The 22997-nt window shown below is 45.5% G+C and overlaps 1 protein-coding gene across 3 annotated transcripts in view; it reads right to left on the reverse strand.

Moving 5' to 3' along the window:
* ULK1 (unc-51 like autophagy activating kinase 1) overlaps window positions 1–22997 on the reverse strand; it is a 115558-nt gene that overhangs the window by 24973 nt on the left and 67588 nt on the right. For 2 of the 3 annotated variants that reach the window (XM_073557029.1, XM_073557030.1), the window contains exons 14-23: window positions 19591–19648; window positions 19220–19303; window positions 17680–17802; window positions 16500–16648; window positions 15318–15401; window positions 14380–14639; window positions 13064–13257; window positions 9134–9249; window positions 7735–7872; window positions 1449–1636 (exon numbers count right to left, since the gene is read on the reverse strand). In XM_073557029.1, coding sequence (XP_073413130.1) covers window positions 1449–1636; window positions 7735–7872; window positions 9134–9249; window positions 13064–13257; window positions 14380–14639; window positions 15318–15401; window positions 16500–16648; window positions 17680–17802; window positions 19220–19303; window positions 19591–19648 — 1394 coding nt within the window. The remainder of the gene's footprint in view (window positions 1–1448; window positions 1637–7734; window positions 7873–9133; window positions 9250–13063; window positions 13258–14379; window positions 14640–15317; window positions 15402–16499; window positions 16649–17679; window positions 17803–19219; window positions 19304–19590; window positions 19649–22997) is intronic. The other variant, XM_073557031.1, reaches the window with a different exon arrangement.

Raw genomic sequence — 22997 nt, forward strand, 5'->3', positions numbered from 1 at the left:
CACACACACACGTGTAATAGGTGTAGTTATACTGAGAATAAATTACACACATGTGGACTGAATTTACTAATTATGAGACTTCTGGTGGTAATTGCTTAATCAGGTTTTTTATTAGGGGTATCAGACTACAGGGAGCTGAATACAAATGCACATTACAATTGACTATTTTAGAGCTGTGATTTTGCTCTAAAACATAGCTAAACTCCAATCAAGTCACAGTCAAAAGCGACTTACATTTAGTTGGGCTCATAGCAAGTTGTGTGCAACTAGTAACCAGCCACAGAAAATCTAACACATGTTGAAACATTTGTGACGTTGTATTGCATTAGATCACAAAGCAACAACAAGAAAAATCATTAAATGCAATGTCACAATGGGAAACTGCAATTTCAATGTCTCATGTAGTCGTAGCCTTAAAGAGAATCTGTCTTCAGGTTTTTGCTGCCCTAGCTGAGAGCTCAGTAAGCGACACATCGCTGTAATCAGGGTCTGTGTCTCTACATTATGCTGCTGTTTGATAAATTGGCAAAAACCTAGTGACAGATTCCCTATAAAATAACTAAATCCAATAAACACAATGAGTATTTCCAATTAACACAGAAGTTCACTATCTTCAAATCAGACATGAAATTATTTGGAAGATTTCGCATACTGATAAAGTCATAACCACACAGTCTGAATAGTGTTTATAATGTGAACACGGCAGATCATAAATCACAGGTCAGACTCAAAATGTGAAATGGAATCATTGTTATTGCACTGATAGCTATGGCTCAGGAAAGATGATGCTCATTTCTTATAGACTACAATGGAAATCTATGTAGTCAATGGACAGCACATCGGCCGCCACTGACATCTGCCATTCTGAAATGCTTATCGTAGAGGAACAAGAAAGTTTCTTTGAGCTTCACAGGATTTGAGTAATCACTGCTCCTCTGAATTACTGGATAACCACAAGGCGGAAATAGCAGCATTAGTACTCCGAGTTCTGACCCGAATAAAGTGGAAAAAACTCAATGTAACCACAAGTGCCTCTGATTCTACAGAATCCCATAATAACCACTTATGGAGTGAAGGGACGACATTTACGCAGCGGACGTGTGTGCACCTGACCAAACATGACCTGATGATTGCTCATCACACAGAATGAGGTCTGGAACTGGGCACGGCGTCACACACTCATATTTCCCATGAATCTGGAAAAACATGGCACACTTCCATTGTAAGGTGGCCTGATCCTGTCCACTTCTAAGGTCAGCCGCTCTACAAGGGTGTGTGCAGGAAACATGACTATTAATATAGAGAGGAAGGATGAAAACTATATTGGGATACTGTGTGCTCTCCGTGAAAATTGCTGTACTGACCTTTTCCTGCTTTTTAGCTGTGATCGGGCATCTACCATCAAACACAACCATAATCATCTTACCAAACCTACTCATCCGTCTTACCTCCATCAGCGTCTCTTCAGGAAGCTCAGGCACTTCAAACATCACAATGCCTTCAGCATTTGCCATCCCAGTGTCAGGGAATGCGTATCTAAGGCTTGACGGGGCTTCAAATGTTTCACCACCTGCGCCAACTACAAGATGTCTTCCAGTGTATGAGCCAGCCGAGCTCTGAGAGCTGGATGATCCCACTAAGAGGAAAAAGAAGTAAGGATGCACTGTAAAAAATGCATGAAAACATAACATCTATTTATATAATTGCCTTGTAATGTTTTCATTTCCTGTTCTGTCCAGATGTCACCGTATCCCAGAATTCTAAGCGGAGGAAGTTCACCGACCGCCATATTGGCACACCAAAGTGATGGGTGTCTCAATATGGAAAGTGCTGCTGGTGTAACAACCTTGCTGGCGTCACTGCATGGCCTCCCATCCCCCGCACACCAACTTACTTTCTGCTTCAAGCCATGCTGTGAAATCTGTCTGTTGCCAGCCCTGAGCTCCATGTGCTATGCCTCTTGTTCTCCTGCTTGCTCTCCATGTTTCCTGACTCTGTGTATAGGGGGGCGGCGCCTGAACTCTCTGGTTCTTATGCAGTCTGGGTGCACCTGGGTAATCTGTCCCTGACCAATCACCTGGAGCCCTTGACTATTTAGTTTCGCCACTCCCACTGAAACATTGCCTGTGCAATGTCTATACTCAGTTAGTATTCCGCTGCTGAGGAAGCCAGGCCCTGTTCTGTCTGTCTCCTTCTTTGGAGGATTACTCTAGTCTTGCTTTGTGCCCTGTCTGCCTGCCGGGAGGTTGAATATCCTGGCCCTTGAGTCTTGTTCCCTGTACCTTGTCCATACTCTGTCTGCCTGCCAGGAGGCTGAATATCCTGGTCCTTGTGTCTTTGTCCCTGTGCCTCTGTCTGAACTCAGTCTTACCTCTGTCTGTCAGTCTCCTTGTTTGTGGTTCCTTCCCTGCCGTGTCTTTCCTTGTGTCCTCTTTATCTGTCTGCACGGCTCCCTAGCCGCTCTGTCTGCACGGCTCCCTAGCCGCTCTGTCTGCATGGCTCCCTAGCCGCTCTGTCTGCACGGCTCCCTAGCCGCTCTGCCTGCTCCGCGCTCCCTAGCGGCTCTGCCTGCTCCGCGCTCCCTAGCGGCTCTGCCTGCTCCGCGCTCCCTAGCGGCTCTGCCTGCTCCGCGCTCCCTAGCGGCTCTGCCTGCTCCGCGCTCCATAGCGGCTCTGCCTGCTCCGCGCTCCATAGCGGCTCTGCCTGCTCCGCGCTCCATAGCGGCTCTGCCTGCTCCGCACTCCTGCGGCTCTGTCTACCTGCACCTCCTTTGGCTCTGCCTGCTCCGCACTCCTGCGGCTCTGTCTACCTGCACCTCCTGTGTGAACAGGCCCAAACCTGTTCCTTCATACTCCATTCCTTCCTGCCTATATCCATACCTGCACCTCCTGTGTAAACAGGCCCAAACCTGTTCCTTCATATTCCATTCCTTCCTGCCTAGATCCATACCTGTACCTCCTGTGTAAACAGGCCCAAACCTGTTCCTTCATATTCCATTCCTTCCTGCCTAGATCCATACCTGTACCTCCTGTGTGAACAGGTCCAGATCCTGTTCCAGCATACACCACTCCCTCCTGCCTACACCTGCTGTGTGAACAGGTCCCTACCTGCTCCTTTTCTTACCACGCCAGCCTGTCCTGTGTCTGCCAGCCATGCCCGCCTGTCCTGTGTCTGCAAGCCGTGCCCGCCTGTCCTGTGTCTGCAAGCCGTGCCCGCCTGTCCTGTGTCTCCAAGCCGTGCCCGCCTGTCCTGTGTCTCCAAGCCGTGCCCGCCTGTCCTGTGTCTCCAAGCCGTGCCCGCCTGCCCTGTGTCTCAGCCGTGCCTGTCATGTCCACCTGCCTGCCTGTCTATAGCCTCTGTCAAGGTGTCCTGTTCCCGAGTGGGATCAGCAGCCACAGCCAGACACCACCCTGGAGTGGCACCCGGCAGCTACCTGCCGCACAAGCCTGACCTCACCATCAGAGGCTCCAGTGAAGACCAAGGAAGCTGCCGTAGTTACGCCCCTTCCAGGGTAGTCTGGTTTGTGGCACAGTGGGGCCACAACCCCCCAGCTCGTGCCATTCAGCCAAGGCGCGAGCGCGACAGTTTGCACAGGCCATGGTCCACGCTGAGTCCCATGTCCTTTCGCCCTCGGAGCAAGATGAACTTTTTTGCCAGTATGGGCAACCAAATAAATTTACCTGGTCTGAAGCCCAATCCTTCATTGCTCCACCCACCATTGTGGTCTCCAATACACTGTTTGCTCAACTAGAGGCTGGCATACCTAAAGTTGAACCTCCCTCAGACCCGCCAAGATATGATGGGGACCCCAAGCAGTGTCGTGCCTTTATGGAGCAGTGCCTACGCTATTTTCAATGGCATGCTCCCTACTTCGCCAGCGATCGGGTAAAGGTAGGATTACTAATGTCCTACCTAACAGGAGATGCGTTGCAGTGGCTTAACCCCCTTTGGGAAGCAGGGGATCCCATCACATCGAGCTTACCGGCCTTCCTGGTGGCCTTCTGCAAAGCCTTTGACAAGCTTAGTGCAGTGTCTCCTGAAGAGTCTTCCCTTTCCAGATCTGAGAGGCGCGCCAGACGGGCGAAATCAGTGAAGAAACCGCCTCGTCAGACTGCGACCACCGTCCGAAACCCTCTAGTTCCTCCACCTGTTAAAACAGCTACTCGAGTTGAACCCAAGAAGACTGTTAAGAGTGGGCTGGCAAAGCAGCAGCCTGAAACCAGTCGTAAGATGGGCATACAGTATTGCTGTGGTTGTGTGGAACACTCGGACGGCTTCTGTCCAAATGAGCGCAAGCTCCACAACCTTGGGTCAGTGGGACAGGCTGCCCTTGGTAAGAGTCCCTCCTCCTCACTAAGAACGGTGACTGTTCGTGTGCCTTGTGGGAGCTTCGGCCCTGCAGATGTGTTAAAGCTGCAAGCCAGACGGAGTCTGTGTAGGGTTCCTGTTCCACAGCTCCAGAATCCGGTGACGGTGTTTGGTGATGGTCGTGCCCTACTTATGAACAGTCGAGTGTCGAAGGGACAACTACAGCTCCAAATCGGAGCATTATATTTGGAGAAGTTCATTTTACACTTGATGACCAGTTTGCCCATCGGTCCTTCTGAGCCAGATACTCTACTGCCTGTTCCGGTCCGAAGACCCAGCGTGGTGCCACACTTGGAGCTACCTAGTCACCAAAGGTATCTAGTTCCAGTGTTACAAGGTCAGGCTACAGTGTTACCTTCCCCATCTGTTCTGCTGGCTATTGGGTCATGGTGTGCTGATGTCACTGAAGAAAAGGAAGCAGTGGCGCTCTCTCCACACACCTCCTGTGACCAGTTCCCAGAAGCATCCCTGTCGCTTGAAAATTTTTCTTTAGGCCATGGGCAGAAGATGGATCCTGTATGTATGCCTCCAGCTTCCATTTGGCAAGTGGGTGAAGAGGTTGGAACAGTGACCCACGTATCTCCATTTCTCACCAACCTGGAAGGGGAGGACCAATTTTTTCAGGGTAACAGGCTGAAGTGGCTCCCTGTATGTATGCCTCCAGCTTCCATTTGGCTACTTGGTGAAGATACCTGGGCAGAGATGCTTCCTCCTGATCCTAAGGAGGAGGTCCAATTTTCTTGGGATTTCGGGCTGAAGTTGGACTCTGTGAAGGTCTCTTCTGTTTCCAGCTGGCCGGCTGATGTAGAGGTCAAGTCTGAAGCTTCCAGGTCCCTGCGCTGTGCCAATCAGGAGGAAGAAGTCTTTGTACCCTCTGTGTTAGAACCTGACTTCCATAGGCACCAAGAAACCGGGCAATCTGGGATTCCTGATGGCACACATACTCCACCCTACCTGAAGGATGTTGTGTCAACCTGGACTGTGTGTGGTCCTATACTCCTTCTTCAGGCCATTCTGGCAGGCTTGAGGAAGAGGGGCCGTAAAGGGGGGGGTACTGTAACAACCTTGCTGGCGTCACTGCATGGCCTCCCATCCCCCGCACACCAACTTACTTTCTGCTTCAAGCCATGCTGTGAAATCTGTCTGTTGCCAGCCCTGAGCTCCATGTGCTATGCCTCTTGTTCTCCTGCTTGCTCTCCATGTTTCCTGACTCTGTGTATAGGGGGGCGGCGCCTGAACTCTCTGGTTCTTATGCAGTCTGGGTGCACCTGGGTAATCTGTCCCTGACCAATCACCTGGAGCCCTTGACTATTTAGTTTCGCCACTCCCACTGAAACATTGCCTGTGCAATGTCTATACTCAGTTAGTATTCCGCTGCTGAGGAAGCCAGGCCCTGTTCTGTCTGTCTCCTTCTTTGGAGGATTACTCTAGTCTTGCTTTGTGCCCTGTCTGCCTGCCGGGAGGTTGAATATCCTGGCCCTTGAGTCTTGTTCCCTGTACCTTGTCCATACTCTGTCTGCCTGCCAGGAGGCTGAATATCCTGGTCCTTGTGTCTTTGTCCCTGTGCCTCTGTCTGAACTCAGTCTTACCTCTGTCTGTCAGTCTCCTTGTTTGTGGTTCCTTCCCTGCCGTGTCTTTCCTTGTGTCCTCTTTATCTGTCTGCACGGCTCCCTAGCCGCTCTGTCTGCACGGCTCCCTAGCCGCTCTGTCTGCACGGCTCCCTAGCCGCTCTGTCTGCACGGCTCCCTAGCCGCTCTGCCTGCTCCGCACTCCTGCGGCTCTGCCTGCTCCGCACTCCTGCGGCTCTGCCTGCTCCGCACTCCTGCGGCTCTGTCTACCTGCACCTCCTTTGGCTCTGCCTGCTCCGCACTCCTGCGGCTCTGTCTACCTGCACCTCCTGTGTGAACAGGCCCAAACCTGTTCCTTCATACTCCATTCCTTCCTGCCTATATCCATACCTGCACCTCCTGTGTAAACAGGCCCAAACCTGTTCCTTCATATTCCATTCCTTCCTGCCTAGATCCATACCTGTACCTCCTGTGTGAACAGGTCCAGATCCTGTTCCAGCATACACCACTCCCTCCTGCCTACACCTGCTGTGTGAACAGGTCCCTACCTGCTCCTTTTCTTACCACGCCAGCCTGTCCTGTGTCTCCAAGCCGTGCCCGCCTGTCCTGTGTCTCCAAGCCGTGCCCGCCTGTCCTGTGTCTCCAAGCCGTGCCCGCCTGTCCTGTGTCTCCAAGCCGTGCCCGCCTGCCCTGTGTCTCAGCCGTGCCTGTCATGTCCACCTGCCTGCCTGTCTATAGCCTCTGTCAAGGTGTCCTGTTCCCGAGTGGGATCAGCAGCCACAGCCAGACACCACCCTGGAGTGGCACCCGGCAGCTACCTGCCGCACAAGCCTGACCTCACCATCAGAGGCTCCAGTGAAGACCAAGGAAGCTGCCGTAGTTACGCCCCTTCCAGGGTAGTCTGGTTTGTGGCACAGTGGGGCCACAACCCCCCAGCTCGTGCCATTCAGCCAAGGCGCGAGCGCGACAGTTGGTACCTATCTATTACGCGGTACCACCAGCGGAACACCGTTGCACCACAAACACACACTCTATATGCCGTACGCACCACACACACACTCACGCAGCCTCTTGCGCGGTACCACCAGCGGAACACCATCGCACTGCGCCTGCGCGAATTCCGCGCAGTGAATCAATCACCTAATCCCGGTGGCAGATGTGTGACGTGTCTACAGGCAGAGGAAGCCGGTCATATTAAATGGGTTTTCCCACGAACGAAAGTTCATTTTAAAAATTGTCTGTGTCTGACCGTTTTCGGAGCATACCACATCTCCTGGGCAGGGGAGGAAGCAAAAGACAATACTGACATTACAGCAGGAGATCACAGAGGATTCATTTTGTGAGGTAAAATATTTCACTTGTTTTTAAGCAATATTTTTACCTCACAAAATGAATCCTCTGCAATCTCCTGCTGTAATGTCAGTATTGTCTTTTGCTTCCTCCCCTGCCCAGGAACTGTGGTTTGTTCTGTACACGGTCAGACACAGGAGTGAGAGAGACAGAGCACAGAGGGGAGACAGCTCAAATGGGACAGCACATGAGGGGAGAACACAGCACAGAAAGGAGAGAGGCAGCAGACAAGGGGGATAGCACATGGGGTAGACAGATCAAAGAAGAGAGCACTGACGGGAGAAGTCAGCACATGGGGAAAGAGAGAGTGGATAGGTGGGTGAGCACATGGGGGCAGAGATTCTCAATGCTGCAAATCCTGCCCCCATCGTGACATTACCGCCCTCCCGATGCGATAGCATTGGGCCTCCATCTAGTAGTATAATAATATACAATCAGTCCAAATTACCTGAGAAGAGTCGCGTGCGTGTTGTCTGCGGAGGGGTCATGCCATCTGGTGGAGAACCCACTGTGAAAATGACGGGAGCGGGACTGACTGAGGCTTGTGCCCCACAGTACAGGTTCCCCCCATAACCAATTAAGGGAGCTAAAAAGCAAAATAGTATAGAAAATTGCTAGTTGACAGAAATATAATATATATACAAATATTATTAAACAGTTAGATATAATTAAACATGTATTAATGCTTTTGACATTACATAAATATTGAAAATATAATAAAGTGGATATTTAAATACATACTTATCAATATGTTTATTAGGTAACTATGTACTACATTATATACATTGTAGCAAAGCCAGGTAGGACAGGGTTAAGTCCCAGCTCTGCAGGATTTGATTAGATGCACCTGCCTAGCTTTTTACTAAAACCAGGGCCTGTGTTTAATATGGGTGTCAGTCTGCTGGATGTTGAGCAGAGTCGAGTGTGCTGCTGGTTAGTGACCAGTTATAATGTAAACTGTAGCTGCTGTAGCTGAGAGAGAGATGTGTTGAGGTCTCTATCTGAATGGCGACTGCATGGGTTAGCTAGGAAAGCTGAGCAGTCTGTGTGTTGGAGCTGCAGAGAATGAAGAAGCTGCAGCCTGTTCAAATGAACTGTGTCCGGAGTTGAACACTTCTGTTTGGCACTGGTATCTGGAGCTTGAGCTGAAGGGGATATTGAGACTAGTGTATGTGTATGAAGTCTACTCCTGGAGAAAGTACTGTAACTGGGTGAGCCTGCACACTGCACTGACATATGTGCCCTATTAAATGAGCTGTTTATCTGCTGTGATAGCTTTGTGCCCAGAAGAGGTTTTGGGTGTGAATCCCTTGGAGTTTTAAGAAAGCAATAAAACTGCACCTGTTTGAAACAAACCGCATTGCCTGTGTGAACATTACCTAATGCCAACCTGAGAGAGTGAATCCCCACTATATATTTATTGAAATACGTGTATAACATCCCTATTATTATAGGGTGATCACTATGTGGTTTTTTGACACTAGTAATATACAGGAATAGTAGAATATTACATCACTAGCCGACAGCTAATTCTTATGTTGAGAAAGCAAATGGGTAACTTGTAAAGCAGAGTTTGACCAATGCTACCATTTTATTATTTTCTTTTTTCAAAATGATATAAGAGAATATTTGCGGAGCTAATGGATCACCACTAACGGCACTGCTGGATCACTGGAGTCTGACCACAGTATAAAAGGATTGTCAGGGACCGGACATTATTTCAGTGACCCTAGACTGGCTAGAATGTCACAAGAGGCCGATTTACACCAGTACATATAAAAGACATTAGATGTATTACCCTGAGAAAAGAGCATGATATGGGATTGTAGAAGGAAAGGGAAACTCACCTGCTATCTCCATTGGTTTCTCTGCATTGAGGCTCTCTGTGCTGCCAATGTCGGGAGCTTGTGTCCCAAATGCTGCTTTCAGCAGGAGATCTGTGAGTCTGCCAGTGCTGAGAGACCTGCAGGGACCCAGATATGAGAACCAAGTGAGCAGGGGGCTGGACAAAATGCACTCAAGCCATAGGGCAGCTGAGATTCTGGTTCTTTAGCGGTTAGTGATGAGCAAACGTGCCCGGATAACGTCTTATCCGAGCACATTCGGATGTCATCAGAGTATCTGGGAGTGCTCGCATATTATGTTCGAGTCTTTGCAGCTGCTTGATTTGCAGCTGTTAGACAGCCTCTTCACATGTGGGGATTGCGTAACAGCCACAAACCATGCAGCAGCAGAAACACGAACATAATATACGAGCATTCCCAGATGCTTGGATAACACCCGAGCGTGCTCGGATAAGACGTTATCCGGGCACGTTCGCTCATCACTATTAGTGGTCTTAATCTTACTCCATGATTTCACACACATTATGGACCCATCAAAATCTGCAATTTAACCGCAGGTATGAAGAGTATACTTTAGTATACAGAAGTGGGCATGGAGGGACCCCATAGATCAACTATTGTTACGCAATATTTTATTTAAGCTGAAGCAAATATAAAAAGAAAATAAAACCTTAAATTGATAGAAAATCTATAGTATCTAAAATCACCATCATGTAAAGGTTTGGTACATTATAATATTCCTGTTTTAGTGTCCTAGACGTCCCTTGCCAAAATCAGTAAGTTTGCCCTTGGTTCACATATAAGGGGTATTACTACATTGTTGGTCTAATCTAAGAAAAAAACCATGGCCCTGAATAAAGTGTTTACGCCAGACATGTGGAGCAAAGCACTTTGAGAAATCACAACATTTTTGCGAAATGTGAGGTTGTGTAAACATTTTGTGACTTTTGCAGTTCTATACCAGTTTCAACAAGCTCTGCCAACATGGACGCAGATGGGTAAGGACTGTGCGAAACGCTGCATGGCAATGCCCACTTGTCTCATTCATGATGAGCTGTGGCGTGCTTTATGTCACAAACCTTACCCCACCCCTTTACTGAAGTAAGAATTATAGTGAGGCGCACACCACTTGTGTCACTGACTCCAACATGATCCCTCATCAAGACTGGCATGAACAACACCAGTCTTAAGGTACTGTCACACTTAGCGATGTACCAGCGATCCCGACCAGCGATATGACGCGGTCAGGATCGCTGGTACATCGCTAAGTGGTCGCTAGTGAGCTGCCACACAGGCAGATCTCACTAGCGACATCGCTGGGGACGGGGATCGCTACTTACCTGTCACACCAGGCGATCCTGCGTCCTCCCGCCCGGCTCCACGCGTCGCTCGTCCTCACAGCAGGAAGCGCCACAGGAAGCTGACGACGAGAAACAGTCCTGAACGTTCTCGCGCGATCAGCGATAACCAGCGGGGGAGCCGGTCGCTGGTAAGTATCAGACACAGAGATATCGCTAGCAATATCGCTATAACGTCACTAGTTATAGCGATATTGCTAGCGATATCTCTTAGTGTGACATGCCCTTTAATGAATCTGGCCCATAGTTTTCAAAGTAATACTATTTTATTCAACGTAATCACCTTTCAACTCTACACATTTAATAAATTGATCAAAAAGTAATTCTAATCCTTTAGAAAAGTAATTGTAATAATAATAATCTTTATTTTTATATAGCGCTAACATATTCCGCAGCGCTTTACAGTTTGCACACATTATCATCGCTGTCCCGGATGGGGTTCACAATCTAGATTCCCTATCAGTGTGTCTTTGGAATGTGAGAGGAAACCGGAGAACCCGGAGGAAACCCACGCAAACACGGGGAGAACATACAAACTCCTTGCAGATGTTGTCCTTGGTGGGATTTGAACCCACGACTCCAGTGCTGCAAGGCTGCAGTGCTATCCACTAAGCCACCGTGCTGCCCGTGATCCTTTTTTGAAACCCACAATTCCGCGACATCAATTTTTCGGGCTTTTAAGTTTCGATAAGAGAGAATAATCAGATGGAGCCAAATCAGGAGAATATGGTGGATGACTGACATTTTCACTAAGTTTTTGCAGGGCAACACGAGACTTATGCTCAGGCGCATTACTCTGCGAAAACAAGACCACTTTGAAATTTTTTTCACTGAAGTTCCAATCTTCACCTAATGTGGGTAACTTTTCTCAATCACGATTTCAAAATGACATCAATTTTTCTACAAAAACTTAGTTTGTGACCTCGTGAAAGTTTATCATATATACAGCGCCATTAATTTCCACAGTGTGTTACAGACATCACTGTCCCCATTGGGGCTCCCAATCTAAATTCCCTATCAGTAGGTCTAAAGTGATCCCGACAGCGATATCAACGTGTCAGGATCGCTGGTAAGTCGCTATGTGATCGCTGGTGACCTGTCAAACAGACAGCTTCACCAGCGATCAGCACAGCGACGCTGAGCGTGCGGCGTCACTGTGTTCGTTGGTTACCAGCGAACTGATGCAGGATACGTCCCTTGGATACCCGATGTGTACGTTAGTTATCAGCTGATCGCTGGTCTCCCGCCTGTCACACGCAGCGATGCGTGCTGGCCAGCGGGAGACCAGCGACCAAACAAAAGTCCTGGCCTTTCCTGCAGCGATCAGCGATACCGGCAGGCGGGGCGGTTGCTGATCGCTGTCACACACAGCGATCTCGCTGGTGAGATCGCTGTTGTGTCACAAAACTTGTGACTCAGCAGTGATCTCGCTAGCGAGATCGCTATGTGTGACGGGGCCTTTAGAAGTGTAGCAGAAATCCCTGCTGGAAATAGTCAAGGCCAACTGCTTATCAATACCTCCTGATTACTCAGCAAAGACTAGAGAACCCTTGTCTGTGTCATCCTTTTCTAAATCTGACCAAAGTCTTTATAGGAGAACATTGACATAATCTGATCACAACCTGATATGAAGGGGCCTGTGATGTTTGCTCTAGGACTAAAAGGCTGTTTTCTACTCTATTAACCCAATGCTAAATATATTTGAGAGGGATGATAAAGATGCCAATAAAACATCTATATATAGCTGTCCAAACGATAATGATCTCAGCTGTACACAAGCATACTTATGAAAGCAATAAAAGGGTAATTACAGGCAGGGGGAAACAAAGATAAGGTAGCCATACACATTAGGTGTACATTGGCGCTGAGTTTGCTGATTGGGGTTGGATCTGTCGGCCATCTAATAAGAATGGAAGTGGCTGCAGTTTCCACTTACAGCAGATGTCGTAGTAAAGAAGGATGGGGAATATGTTATATGAACAGGGGTCTAAGGGGTAACAACTCTCCCTGTGGAAAGTGACAAGGAGACGTAAAGGCCATGCAGTGCTCTTCTGGGAAATTAAATATGCAAATTGCCTCTTCAGAGAGGAAGAGGACTAGAAGTCTAATGCCCCCTATACGATATAGGAATCCTAAAAGTTAATAATGACCTTTTAACAAGCCTTGCGACATGACTTAGGATAAACGCGAACCAGATACTCTGTTTGCAAACACATGTTGTTTATGGATGTTGGCCCTTCCTCAGTGCCAGATCAAACCTTAAACACCCCGAAACAACACTTTTCTGCAAACAGTGTCTCCTTTGCATTTTTTGGCTTTTATCCTAAATCATGTGGCAAGGCTTGTCAAAGGGTTGGCACTGACTTTTAGGATTGCAACCCCCCAATAGGTGGTGCTAGAGTTCTAGGCCACTGCTTCTGAGCATTTGTTATGTACAGGGAACGCTCATGTAATTTTATAACTGAAGGGAGGGGATGTAGTAAACATGTAACACAGCACAATAAACTTATATACTGTGTATAGTATGCGTAAGAGTCCATAGTGAGAGCAAGGCACAATACAGTAACATAATTACCTGCCAAAAGGCCCCTTCATTTCCTCCACAGGACGCATACCCATGCCAGTTTGCTGGCACTGGTATTGCCCTACATTCTTTAGGTCAGGGAGGGTCTTGTTTCTGGTTGGTGGGATGATCACTCCTTGGTGAGCGAGAAGCGTCACAAGATTTTGAGAGTTGGTTCCCCTGGGAAACTCAAATGGGGATATACTCTGCAGAGTGAAAAAAGAGGAGATATATGAAGTATTCATAGATTACACTCTAACAAAGTGAGTCATTCGCACTACACACACACTTCATGGCACATATGGTATAAAGAGGAGAGGCGTGTGCATGAATCATCAGCACCTACACTCAGGTAATGGTAAGTTATGTCTTACAGAAAACCCCTTTTCAGCTGGTCATGGACATGTGTTTAGGGCCCAACATAGCTTGCCTCCCTACTCCTTTCTAGGACCAGGAAACTAACATTCTTTTTATAAGTGACGATTGAACGGTTACTCCCAACTTACCTAGATAGGAAAAATGGAAGATTGATGGGGGTCTGACTACTGGGATCCGCACTGAATCTAAGAACAGGGCTCAGGAATCCCTCACTGTAATTAATAGGTGGCCGCTTATGAGCACCACTGCCCCCTTCATGGTCTATGGGTCTGCTGGAATTAGTCGTGCACTGTACTTGGCTAATTCGCATAGGCAGAGAATGGGCGCAAATTATGTGCACACACCAGTAAATTCTGACAGGGAATTTTAGAACCTTGTGCCTGTGGTTGGCGCAGGTCCCAGCAGTAGAACCCCCAACCATCAGCAAGGTATCACCTTGTCAAGTTAGGAATGACCTTTTAATTTAAAAAAAAAAAAAAAAAAAAAAAAAAGTGTCACCAGGTTTTTGCCATTTGATCTGAGAGCAGCATGATCTAGAAAGAGAGCGGTGTGTCACATACAGGACTGCTTTCAGTAATTTTTATTAAATTACAGTTTTATCAACAGATAATCACTAGAGAATTAGTAAACTTGTGGCCATGTAGTCCTCCATATTCATGAGATTGGTACAACCCCACCCCCACCAGAGATTGGCAGCTTTCTGCCTATGGACAGCGTACACAGACAGCTGCCAATCATCGGTGTAGGCTGGCTTTCACACAGCTCAGCGCTCAGAGAACTGCTAGATCTACGGCAGATAACACAGGGATATATGACACCGCTGAAATCAGTGTCTCTCCCAAACATTGTCCGGCTCTCCTATGGGGTAGCAAAAACCTGGTGACAGATTCCCATTAAACATAGAAGTAATATACTTTTTGTTACTCATTGATGGGTTAATGGTTTCTTACCTTTGTGGGTGAACCCAGTATAGTTGGAAGGGGGCTCCTATGCATAAACTCAGATAACTTGGGGGAGGATCTGAGAGGTCGAGTGGACTGAAGGCCATGGATCTGCTGCGGAGAACTTGGCTTTATAAAGACATCTCTAGGTATAACAGGATCCGATAGCTGTTTCTTTAACTTTTGCTTGCTTGGCTGTAGGTCAGACAGGTTTGGGGCGCTGTTAAGACGGGATCCCATTCTACAATTCTGGGCAGCCATTGCAATACCTGGTGAAACAAATAATGGAGAGTATGCCCCAAGATTCGGTAAAGCTGAAGACATGGATCTTTAGAAAATAACTTAAAATTTACCACTTAATGACTCTCCACCACTCGTTCAATTAGAAATACCATTTACAGACAGATTCTGGTGACATTTGATAAAAACTAGACTAGATTCTCCTCCACTTCTCTAATGACTGCATTTCACATATACAATCTGGACATTCCGAAGTAAGCTCCACTTAATAGCTCTCGAGCAGCTCCTACCCCAGTGCTGGAAACACACCAGCGAGTGCCGACTACTATCCGAGTGGCTCACAATGGGGCAGATATGTTTGCTACAAACACCACAACCACATGTCCTCATTTCAGGAGTGTGTTGTGTGCACCCTGTAAAGATATTAATACTGGGTAACCTAGTCATGGCCACAGCTGAAGTGTACAAGCCCAAATCTCTGTCCCCCTCGACAGTGCTGATCGCTCTTACCTACACTGATCCATTGTAAGATATTCTCAGGTCTATAAGCAATAAACTATTAGAACAGATTTTCTGTTTCAAAGGCATGGGGACATTGGTATTGATGCCCATTACTATATCAATGGCAGACAAATAAGGGTCCAACTTGTAGCACCCCACCAATTGACCACAGGGACTCTGGCATCTATTTTTCCTGCTGTACCCACCATAATCAGGGCTCCTGTTTCTAGGTTCTGCTCCCCCAGGGCTTCTGCTGTAGACTGCCACTGGTTGCTCTGGAATAGTGCCCACTGTGACACATAGAGGCAAAATTGCTGTTAACAATAACATAGAGCTTTTAAGTATGAAATAAATATATCGCAGTTTTCAAGAGCTTTTCATACAATGTTTTGTGTGCACAGTGTATTTAAAGGGGGTCTGTATGCACAGAATGACTGTTCAGACCAAGCACATGGGCTCGGTGCACCCTGACATGACCAAGCACCTTCCCACCTACGCGTTTTGTACTCATCTGTGCCTCGCTCTTCCTTCAATGACTTTACAGGAAGAGAGAAGGGCAGAGATAGATGGAAAACATGGAGGGTGGGGGGATCTTGTGCCCTTTAAAGATTCCTAATCTAAGAGTAACATAATGTATAGGCAGAAACTTAGCCTCCAGCGATGTGTAACTGACTAGCCTGCTTGGTGTAGTTTTGATTAAAACACAGTTTTATCAGCAGGAGATTATTACTAGAGGACTACTTAGCCTACCTCCATGTAGTCCTCCATATTCATGACATCTGTGTAACCATGGCCCCGCCACAGATTGGCAGCTATCAATCAGTGGTGTGGATGGGGTTATACAGAGCTCAGACATCAGTAATCTGGTAGATCTGCAGCAGATATAGCAGTGATTTTATCAAAACTGCAGCAAGCAGCCCAGAAAGTAACAAATCACTACAATCAGTGTCTCTGCTCCTATATCAAGCTGCTCTTACGAAGGGTAGCAAAAACCTTGTGACATATTCCCTTTAACATAGCCAATAAAACTATTTATACAATATTTTGATGTTCCTTTATGAGTAGTATAACTTCGTTATTAAAATGGGAAAATAACATACAAACAAACATTAACATAATTGTGGAGGTCCAGTCATAAACATTTGGGTACACTATATAAAACTTATGCCAACGTGAAGTTTATGCCTTTTAGGCTCGGTCTACTCGGTTCCGTTACAGATTCTGTTACATTGACTGAGAAATCAGAGATGCAATTGGCATTTATGCTATTTTTAAATCAATGGCCATCACGGTATTTAGGTACGTCAGCCATCATGGTTTTCCGTTACAAACGTAAACTGCCTACAGATGGGAATACAGGCGATTACCAGTGTAAAAATCCAGCGTACCTTGTGGAGAGGGAATGTATGGCTTTGCGCCTCCGAAAGACAATCTCCTTGTTGGTGCGGAGGTGGCTTCTACAGGAAAAGGAGGCGAGGTTCCAGCTCTCATGAAATGAAGAGGGCTGGCACTGCTGGACTTACGCACCATGCCAGGTCTGAAAGATCACATACAAAACATGTTTGCCGCGTTGAAGAAATGTAATAAAAGAGATCATGTTACCTTTTGATATGCACAACAGAGAACATCTACACGTGCATACATACGTACACACTGCGCGCAGTGCGGAGGCTACACAATCAATCTGGCACACTTTGTAGACTGGGCACTATGCTAATCACAGCTATTAGATTCCGTAGATGCCCATCACAAGGAAGGTACTAATAACCTACACTACTGACAGCAGTCTTCTGAATCTTCTACGTCAGTAAGACGGATGTTTACACCATTACAGGTAGATTATTATGAACAATTGTGGATATCTGACAACAACAGCAAATTCAGTGCGCCACAAAAAAAGTGCCGCAGCCCACTGTGTGCACAGATATATATGCAAACATTATATAGATTAATTTTGAACTGCATTGCTGCTATATAAACTATTTATACAAGCACATGCTGCCCAATTCATGTGTGCCCACCAGCCATGTCAAGGCGTACCTTTGTTCAGATACTTCCTGTTGTGGCTGGTGAGCACACACAAATTAACTAATTTGTGCGCTTAGTAAATCAATTTTGTAAATATGGTTTATACAGCAGTAAATGCAGCTCCTAGATCATATATTCAATGTCTGCATATATCCGGATGAACAGTATGTGATGGCACTTTTTCTACCGAAATCTTGCAGTCACTGCGGCTTGCATCTGTTCACATTTGTTTTATTCTGTTAGGAGGGGCTGTTTTTTTTTTTTTTTTTTTTCTGTACAGCATTTGGGGGACAACTACTTGTGTAACTACTGGTTATACAAATAGTAATGATAACTTCTGTGTATGATTGTTACCATATGAAAAGGGCTTTTAGTTACTAATTTAGATTGTGGGCATATCACACAAGTCACACTAGATCTTTTTAGATAATACTACTATTAGCAGTTATTTAACCTGCTCCATCTCTAATAGGACAGATGTAGATAGGCAGCCTACAGAAAAATGCAAACCGTTCTTATATCGCATACAGGCATACAAACCTCTGTGGCGGGTACTGATTGGGTGACTGCAAATTCTGTTCAATCCTCCGATAATTGTCAATTTGAGACGGAACAGGAATGGGCACAGACTGACCATATCTACTAGCTGATGCCTGAGACAGCCTTAAGTGGAGAAATAAAAGAATACAAGATGTTCTATCATTAAAGCTGTGCTAATACTTCCGGACGGTTAAGATCAGATTAAGATGCCATTGCCTAGGTCATATTATAGGTATTCAGTAGGAGTCTCTCCATACAATGCTGCAATACTGGAGATAACCGGATACATTACATGTAAACATAGAGTGAAGCTGGCTCTGTCCATACAGGCTCTTGAGCTGTAAAGCTGGTATAGATTCTTTTGGGGTTTGTTATTATTTATGATTTTATTGTACAGTTTCCAAAGATACATTCACTTTAATATAGATATTGACTAAGATTGTGTAAAATGATTCAAACGGATTCATTTTAAAGGGAATCTGTCAGTAGGATAAACCCTCCTAAGCCACATAGGGGCAGGTAGTTCATAGAATGCTGAATAAAATTAGATTTTGATATCTGCGATTCGAATGTCTTACTTCAGAGAAATCCATGTTTTTCTTAATATGTAAATGTGCTGTTCAGATCTCTAGGCCGGACATAGATCACTCTGAGAATCTGCCCCTAGAGATTAGTTTATATGACAGGGGGCATTACCACTATGAGAAATGTAACTACTGACTGTCTGCTCTCCTCATCTATATGTCTCACACTGGTAAATGTCAACTTTTATTCAAAATAAGCTCTGGAAGCAAAGTCTCAAGCAGATCAGTGTCCGCCCATAGATCTTAACAACTCATTTAAATATTAAGAAAAACACAGATTTCTCTAGAATAAGACATCGGATCGCAGATATGAAGGTATCAATTTATTCCACTTTCTATGACTTGCTGTCACGAACGCTTTGGAGGTGACAGGCTATCATCCTGCATCAGGCCTCAGAAGGTCTGAGCGCCTGTCCATACAGACTGCTCCCTGAACCCTCTGCCTCTAGGACCCAGCGTTGACCTCCTCCTGCCCTGAGAAGTTTGGATCTATTTAGTTAGTGGCTCAGCCGTGACCCAGTGTGGGTAATAGCTTCATTTCCACTTCTGCTTGCTAGAGGGTTGGACCTTCTCAGAGTGTCTGGAATCCCTCTTCTGGTATCCGTATCTGGCAATTCAGCTAAGTGTTCCCCTGTTTGTCTCACCTCACCATCTTTAGTTTAGCAGAGACTGCCTAGCGCGGATCTCCCTCCCGTTCCCTATTCAGGACTAGGCCACAGGGAGATTCAGGGTCTCAGGTTCCGGCTCGATGATTGGTGAGGAACCAATATAGGGACTCAGTAGGAGTTCTAGGGAGAGATTAGATCTAGCCTAGGGGTCTCCAAATCCCTTCCTTAGTGTCTGGGCCCCTTCCCCATTTCCCTTTATGTTACACTTGGTTTTCCCTCACTGTGCGTGACACCTGCATGCCCATGTTGACATTTTATCAGTGAAAAGAGTTTTTGAATAGTTCTTACCGAGATGGACTGGGGGAGCAGCTATAAGGAAGCGTTGGGGAGGGCGTTCGTGCCCGACTCTCGAGACCCGCTGATGTCAGAGAACTGATAAGAAACAGAGATAAGGATGAACACCTTAAAGTATGAATTAATATTACTATGTCCATGTGTCAGATATTTGTAATTGGAGCAATAAAGCCTTGTAAATTTTCAAATATGGAATGGATATTGCACTGCGACACAGAACAGTCACATCACTCACTATGTGGTATGACTTCCATAGTTTACAGTAAAAACAGAAAATGATCTCTCTGCTCAGCTAATATAGGCATGCAAATTCAGGGGTCGGATTGTCTGATTAGGTGATATGTTAGTAACTGTACTTTACTTACCAACTATACATTAAGGTATCATGAATGGGCTTGCTTGTGGCAGCTTCTGCGAGATCACCTAGAACATAGAAAACAACTGATTAAGCTTAAAGCTATAATAAAGCCAATTATAACGTTACCATTACAATCCAACAGGTTTTTGTTCAATGAAACAGACATGAAAGATATAGCAAAATGTCTCCATCCTTAACTGCATGTTAGAGTCTTACCCATCATTGCCAAAAACACACATTTAAAAAGTCACATTCATTTTTTATGTTTTCTTTTCGAATTAAAAAATGTACTAAACTGATGAAACATTGATCAAATGGCAGTGAATACAAAAGTATATAATGATGCTGGCATCAAATGCAAGACTAATGACCTTTCACTGGAAACTGAAGCTAGTCAAGTACCAGAGAGCCAACAGCAGAACGCTCATTGGACCATCACCTATGTATGCGCCACTGACAGGGAGTGAGAAGAGGAAGCTACATGTCTTGTTGAGACCAGATTGTCTCAAATGGCAGTCACGGGTTCCATGTGAGGAATATCGCAAACTTTTCTGAGATCTCCTTGGTGAGCGGGAAGTAGAATCTGCTTCTAGCAGCAAGCTATCAAACACCTAGAAGTCATAACTAACTGCAAGAGCAATTTAGATGAGTTTTTCCCAAGCATTGAGTTGAGTTGGTAGGCCAATGGGTCTAAGAAGACCTCTGTAAATAACACTACCTGGATCAGGAATTTGACAGTTTCCCAAATTAATACCCAAAAAGACAAGACTTGCTACTATCTATTGGTTATACAAGAGGTTTCTCTATGTTTACATGCAATAGCCCGACTTTTATATATTGTACATTAATAGCCTGTGTATTATATTAAGCACTATCTTTCATCTCTTATTTGCTTATTGTTTTCCCACCTGTAGTTTATAAGGGTCATTTAGGGCGAGTCTGAGACAGCCGCCACGGAGTGGGGGCGCCAAATCGTATCTTTTAGGGTGCCAACCTCCACTGTCAGGAAGGGATAGCAGGCTAGTGTAGGGCTATCGTAGGTTATTATTGTATAGAGGTTGTTAATTGTGTTATTGCACTAGGGGGGTGTTTTTTACCTCAATTTATTAAAGTTTCATATTTTTAAAGGGATTATATGATTGCAGATTATTATAAAGATTATTATTGCACTAATAGGAAAATTAGTTTTACTATAATCCATTATATTACCCATTGATGGCTAGGCTATTTGGTAATAAGGGCATGAAAGATGTCATAGTGGAGTTCAAGCATGAGCGATTGAAATGTCTCGTACAGGTAAACGAACTATCTCTAGTAAACTGCATTGGTCCCAGAAGCAGAGTGGGGATCCTAAGGTGTTGGCCAGACCACGTTCAGAAGAATAGGTACTAACCACAGTTCTCTATCGTCGTCCACAGTGAAGCCCAAGATGGGATCCTTCTCAGGTGAGCGGCCCAATAATACTTATTAATTTCCAGTATTGTCAGGCCCCCTTGCAGTCTAGGCTAGGTGTGCCCGTTAAAAAAAAATAAATTTGCTGTTTAATAAACGAATTAAAAAAAAATAAAAATAAATAAAAAGCGTATTCATGTGAGGTAATAGTTTATAATATATACAGGTTAACCCATCTGGGCTTAGGTATCTACCAGAGGAAAGATTTTTTTAAGATGTCAAGGATCTCCTCGTTAGCAATCTGCTTGTTGAGAGAATCCACAGTGTCTGGTTAAAGGACAGCTAGTTTAAAATTAAATAACTAATTATAAATAGGCAGTGCGGGCATTCCAGATCCGTCAGTAAAGAATCCTGAAAGTTATGTAGTTTTTTTTTTTTTAAATTAAGGAAAATATTTGATATAGCTGAATGGTCATAATGGACCAAATGAATCTTTAAAGCGAATCTATCACCAGGTTTGACAGATATGAGATACCGCCACCACCTTTCAGGCCTGATATACAGCATTCTATAATGGTGTACATCTGCCCCCCAACCCGACCTGCAAGACAAGAAAGAGGCCTGTTTATTACACTCACCTGCTGTCAGGTTTGAGGATTGCCACTGGTCCTGGTCTCGCACTTCCCATCTTCTTGCAATGCCGTCCTCCTTCTTGCTTTGTGTGGATGATGGGTCCCTGCGTCATCCACATAGTCTCCCTGGCATCGCGCTCCTGCGCAGGTGTACTTCTCTGCCTTCACTAGGGCAGAGTAAAGTACTGAAGAAGTGAACATATGCAGGGGCCCCTTTGACCTTTCCCGGCGCCTGTGCACTGCATTACTTTGCTCTGCCTCAACAGGTCAGAGACGTACGCCTGCACAGCAGCGCGATGCTGGGGAGACTGTGTGGATGATGCAGGGACGCGTCATCCACATGAATCAAGAAGAAGGGAGGCTCCGGGCCAAGACCAGTGACACCCCCTGGACCTGACCACCCACCAGGTGAGATAATAAAAGGTGTTTTTCTTGTCTTTCAGGTCGGGGACAGATATACAGCATTATAGAATGTTGCACAGTTGGGGTCAAAAGTTTACATACATCGGCAGAATTTTTGCTTTCTTGGCCTTTTTCAGAGAATATGAAAGATAACACAAAAACTTTTTCTCCACTCATGGTTAGTGGTTGGGTGAAGCCATTTATTGTCAAACTACTGTGTTTTCTCTTTTTAAATCATAATGACAATCCAATACAATAAATGACTTCACCCAACCACTAAACATTAGTGGACAAAAGGTTTTGGTATTACCATTTAAATTCTCTGAAAAAAGGCCAAGAAAGCAAAAATTCTGCCGGGGTATGTAAATTTTTGAGCACACCTGTATATCAACCCTGAAAGGCGGTGGTTGCATCTCATATCTGTCAAACTTGGTGACTGGTTCCCTTTAAGGGGTTGGGGGGCCGAGGCCACAGATTGTGAGTGTACCTTTTTTGTAATACTTCTGTTTATTGTATTGAAGCAACTTCTCAATCTTACGCTTAGATAGGTCTTTTAATGTATCTCTGATGGCGACCAGTTTCCTCAGTGCCTCAGTAGATAAGGGTTTGACTAATTTATCTTTCAAGCATTTAATTTAAGCGTATTGAGGGTGGAACGAAGTTGGTTAGCATTTTTCTTTAACCTAGACCCTGCAACTATACAACAACCTCTCATTACGATCTTATGAGCGTCCCGCAAAATGGTTTGGGCAGAAACTGAGCCAGAATTTAACGGGAATACTGGCTTAAATGTTTAGTTAAGATGCTCCTGATAATGGGATCCTTAATCAAAAAATCATTTAAGCGCCAATGGTAGGCACGAGTTGAGGGGTTACTAACCATTATTTAACATGAGTTTCAATGTGATTTGCCAATTCTGAACACAACCACATCCCCAAATATAAGAAGGTGCTTACACTTATGCAACCACATTATTTTAGTTTTGTTA

Source organism: Dendrobates tinctorius, unplaced genomic scaffold (genome assembly GCF_039654945.1).
Source record: "Dendrobates tinctorius isolate UK_male_01 unplaced genomic scaffold, ASM3965494v1 ptg000243l, whole genome shotgun sequence".
Lineage (NCBI taxonomy): Eukaryota > Metazoa > Chordata > Amphibia > Anura > Dendrobatidae > Dendrobates > Dendrobates tinctorius.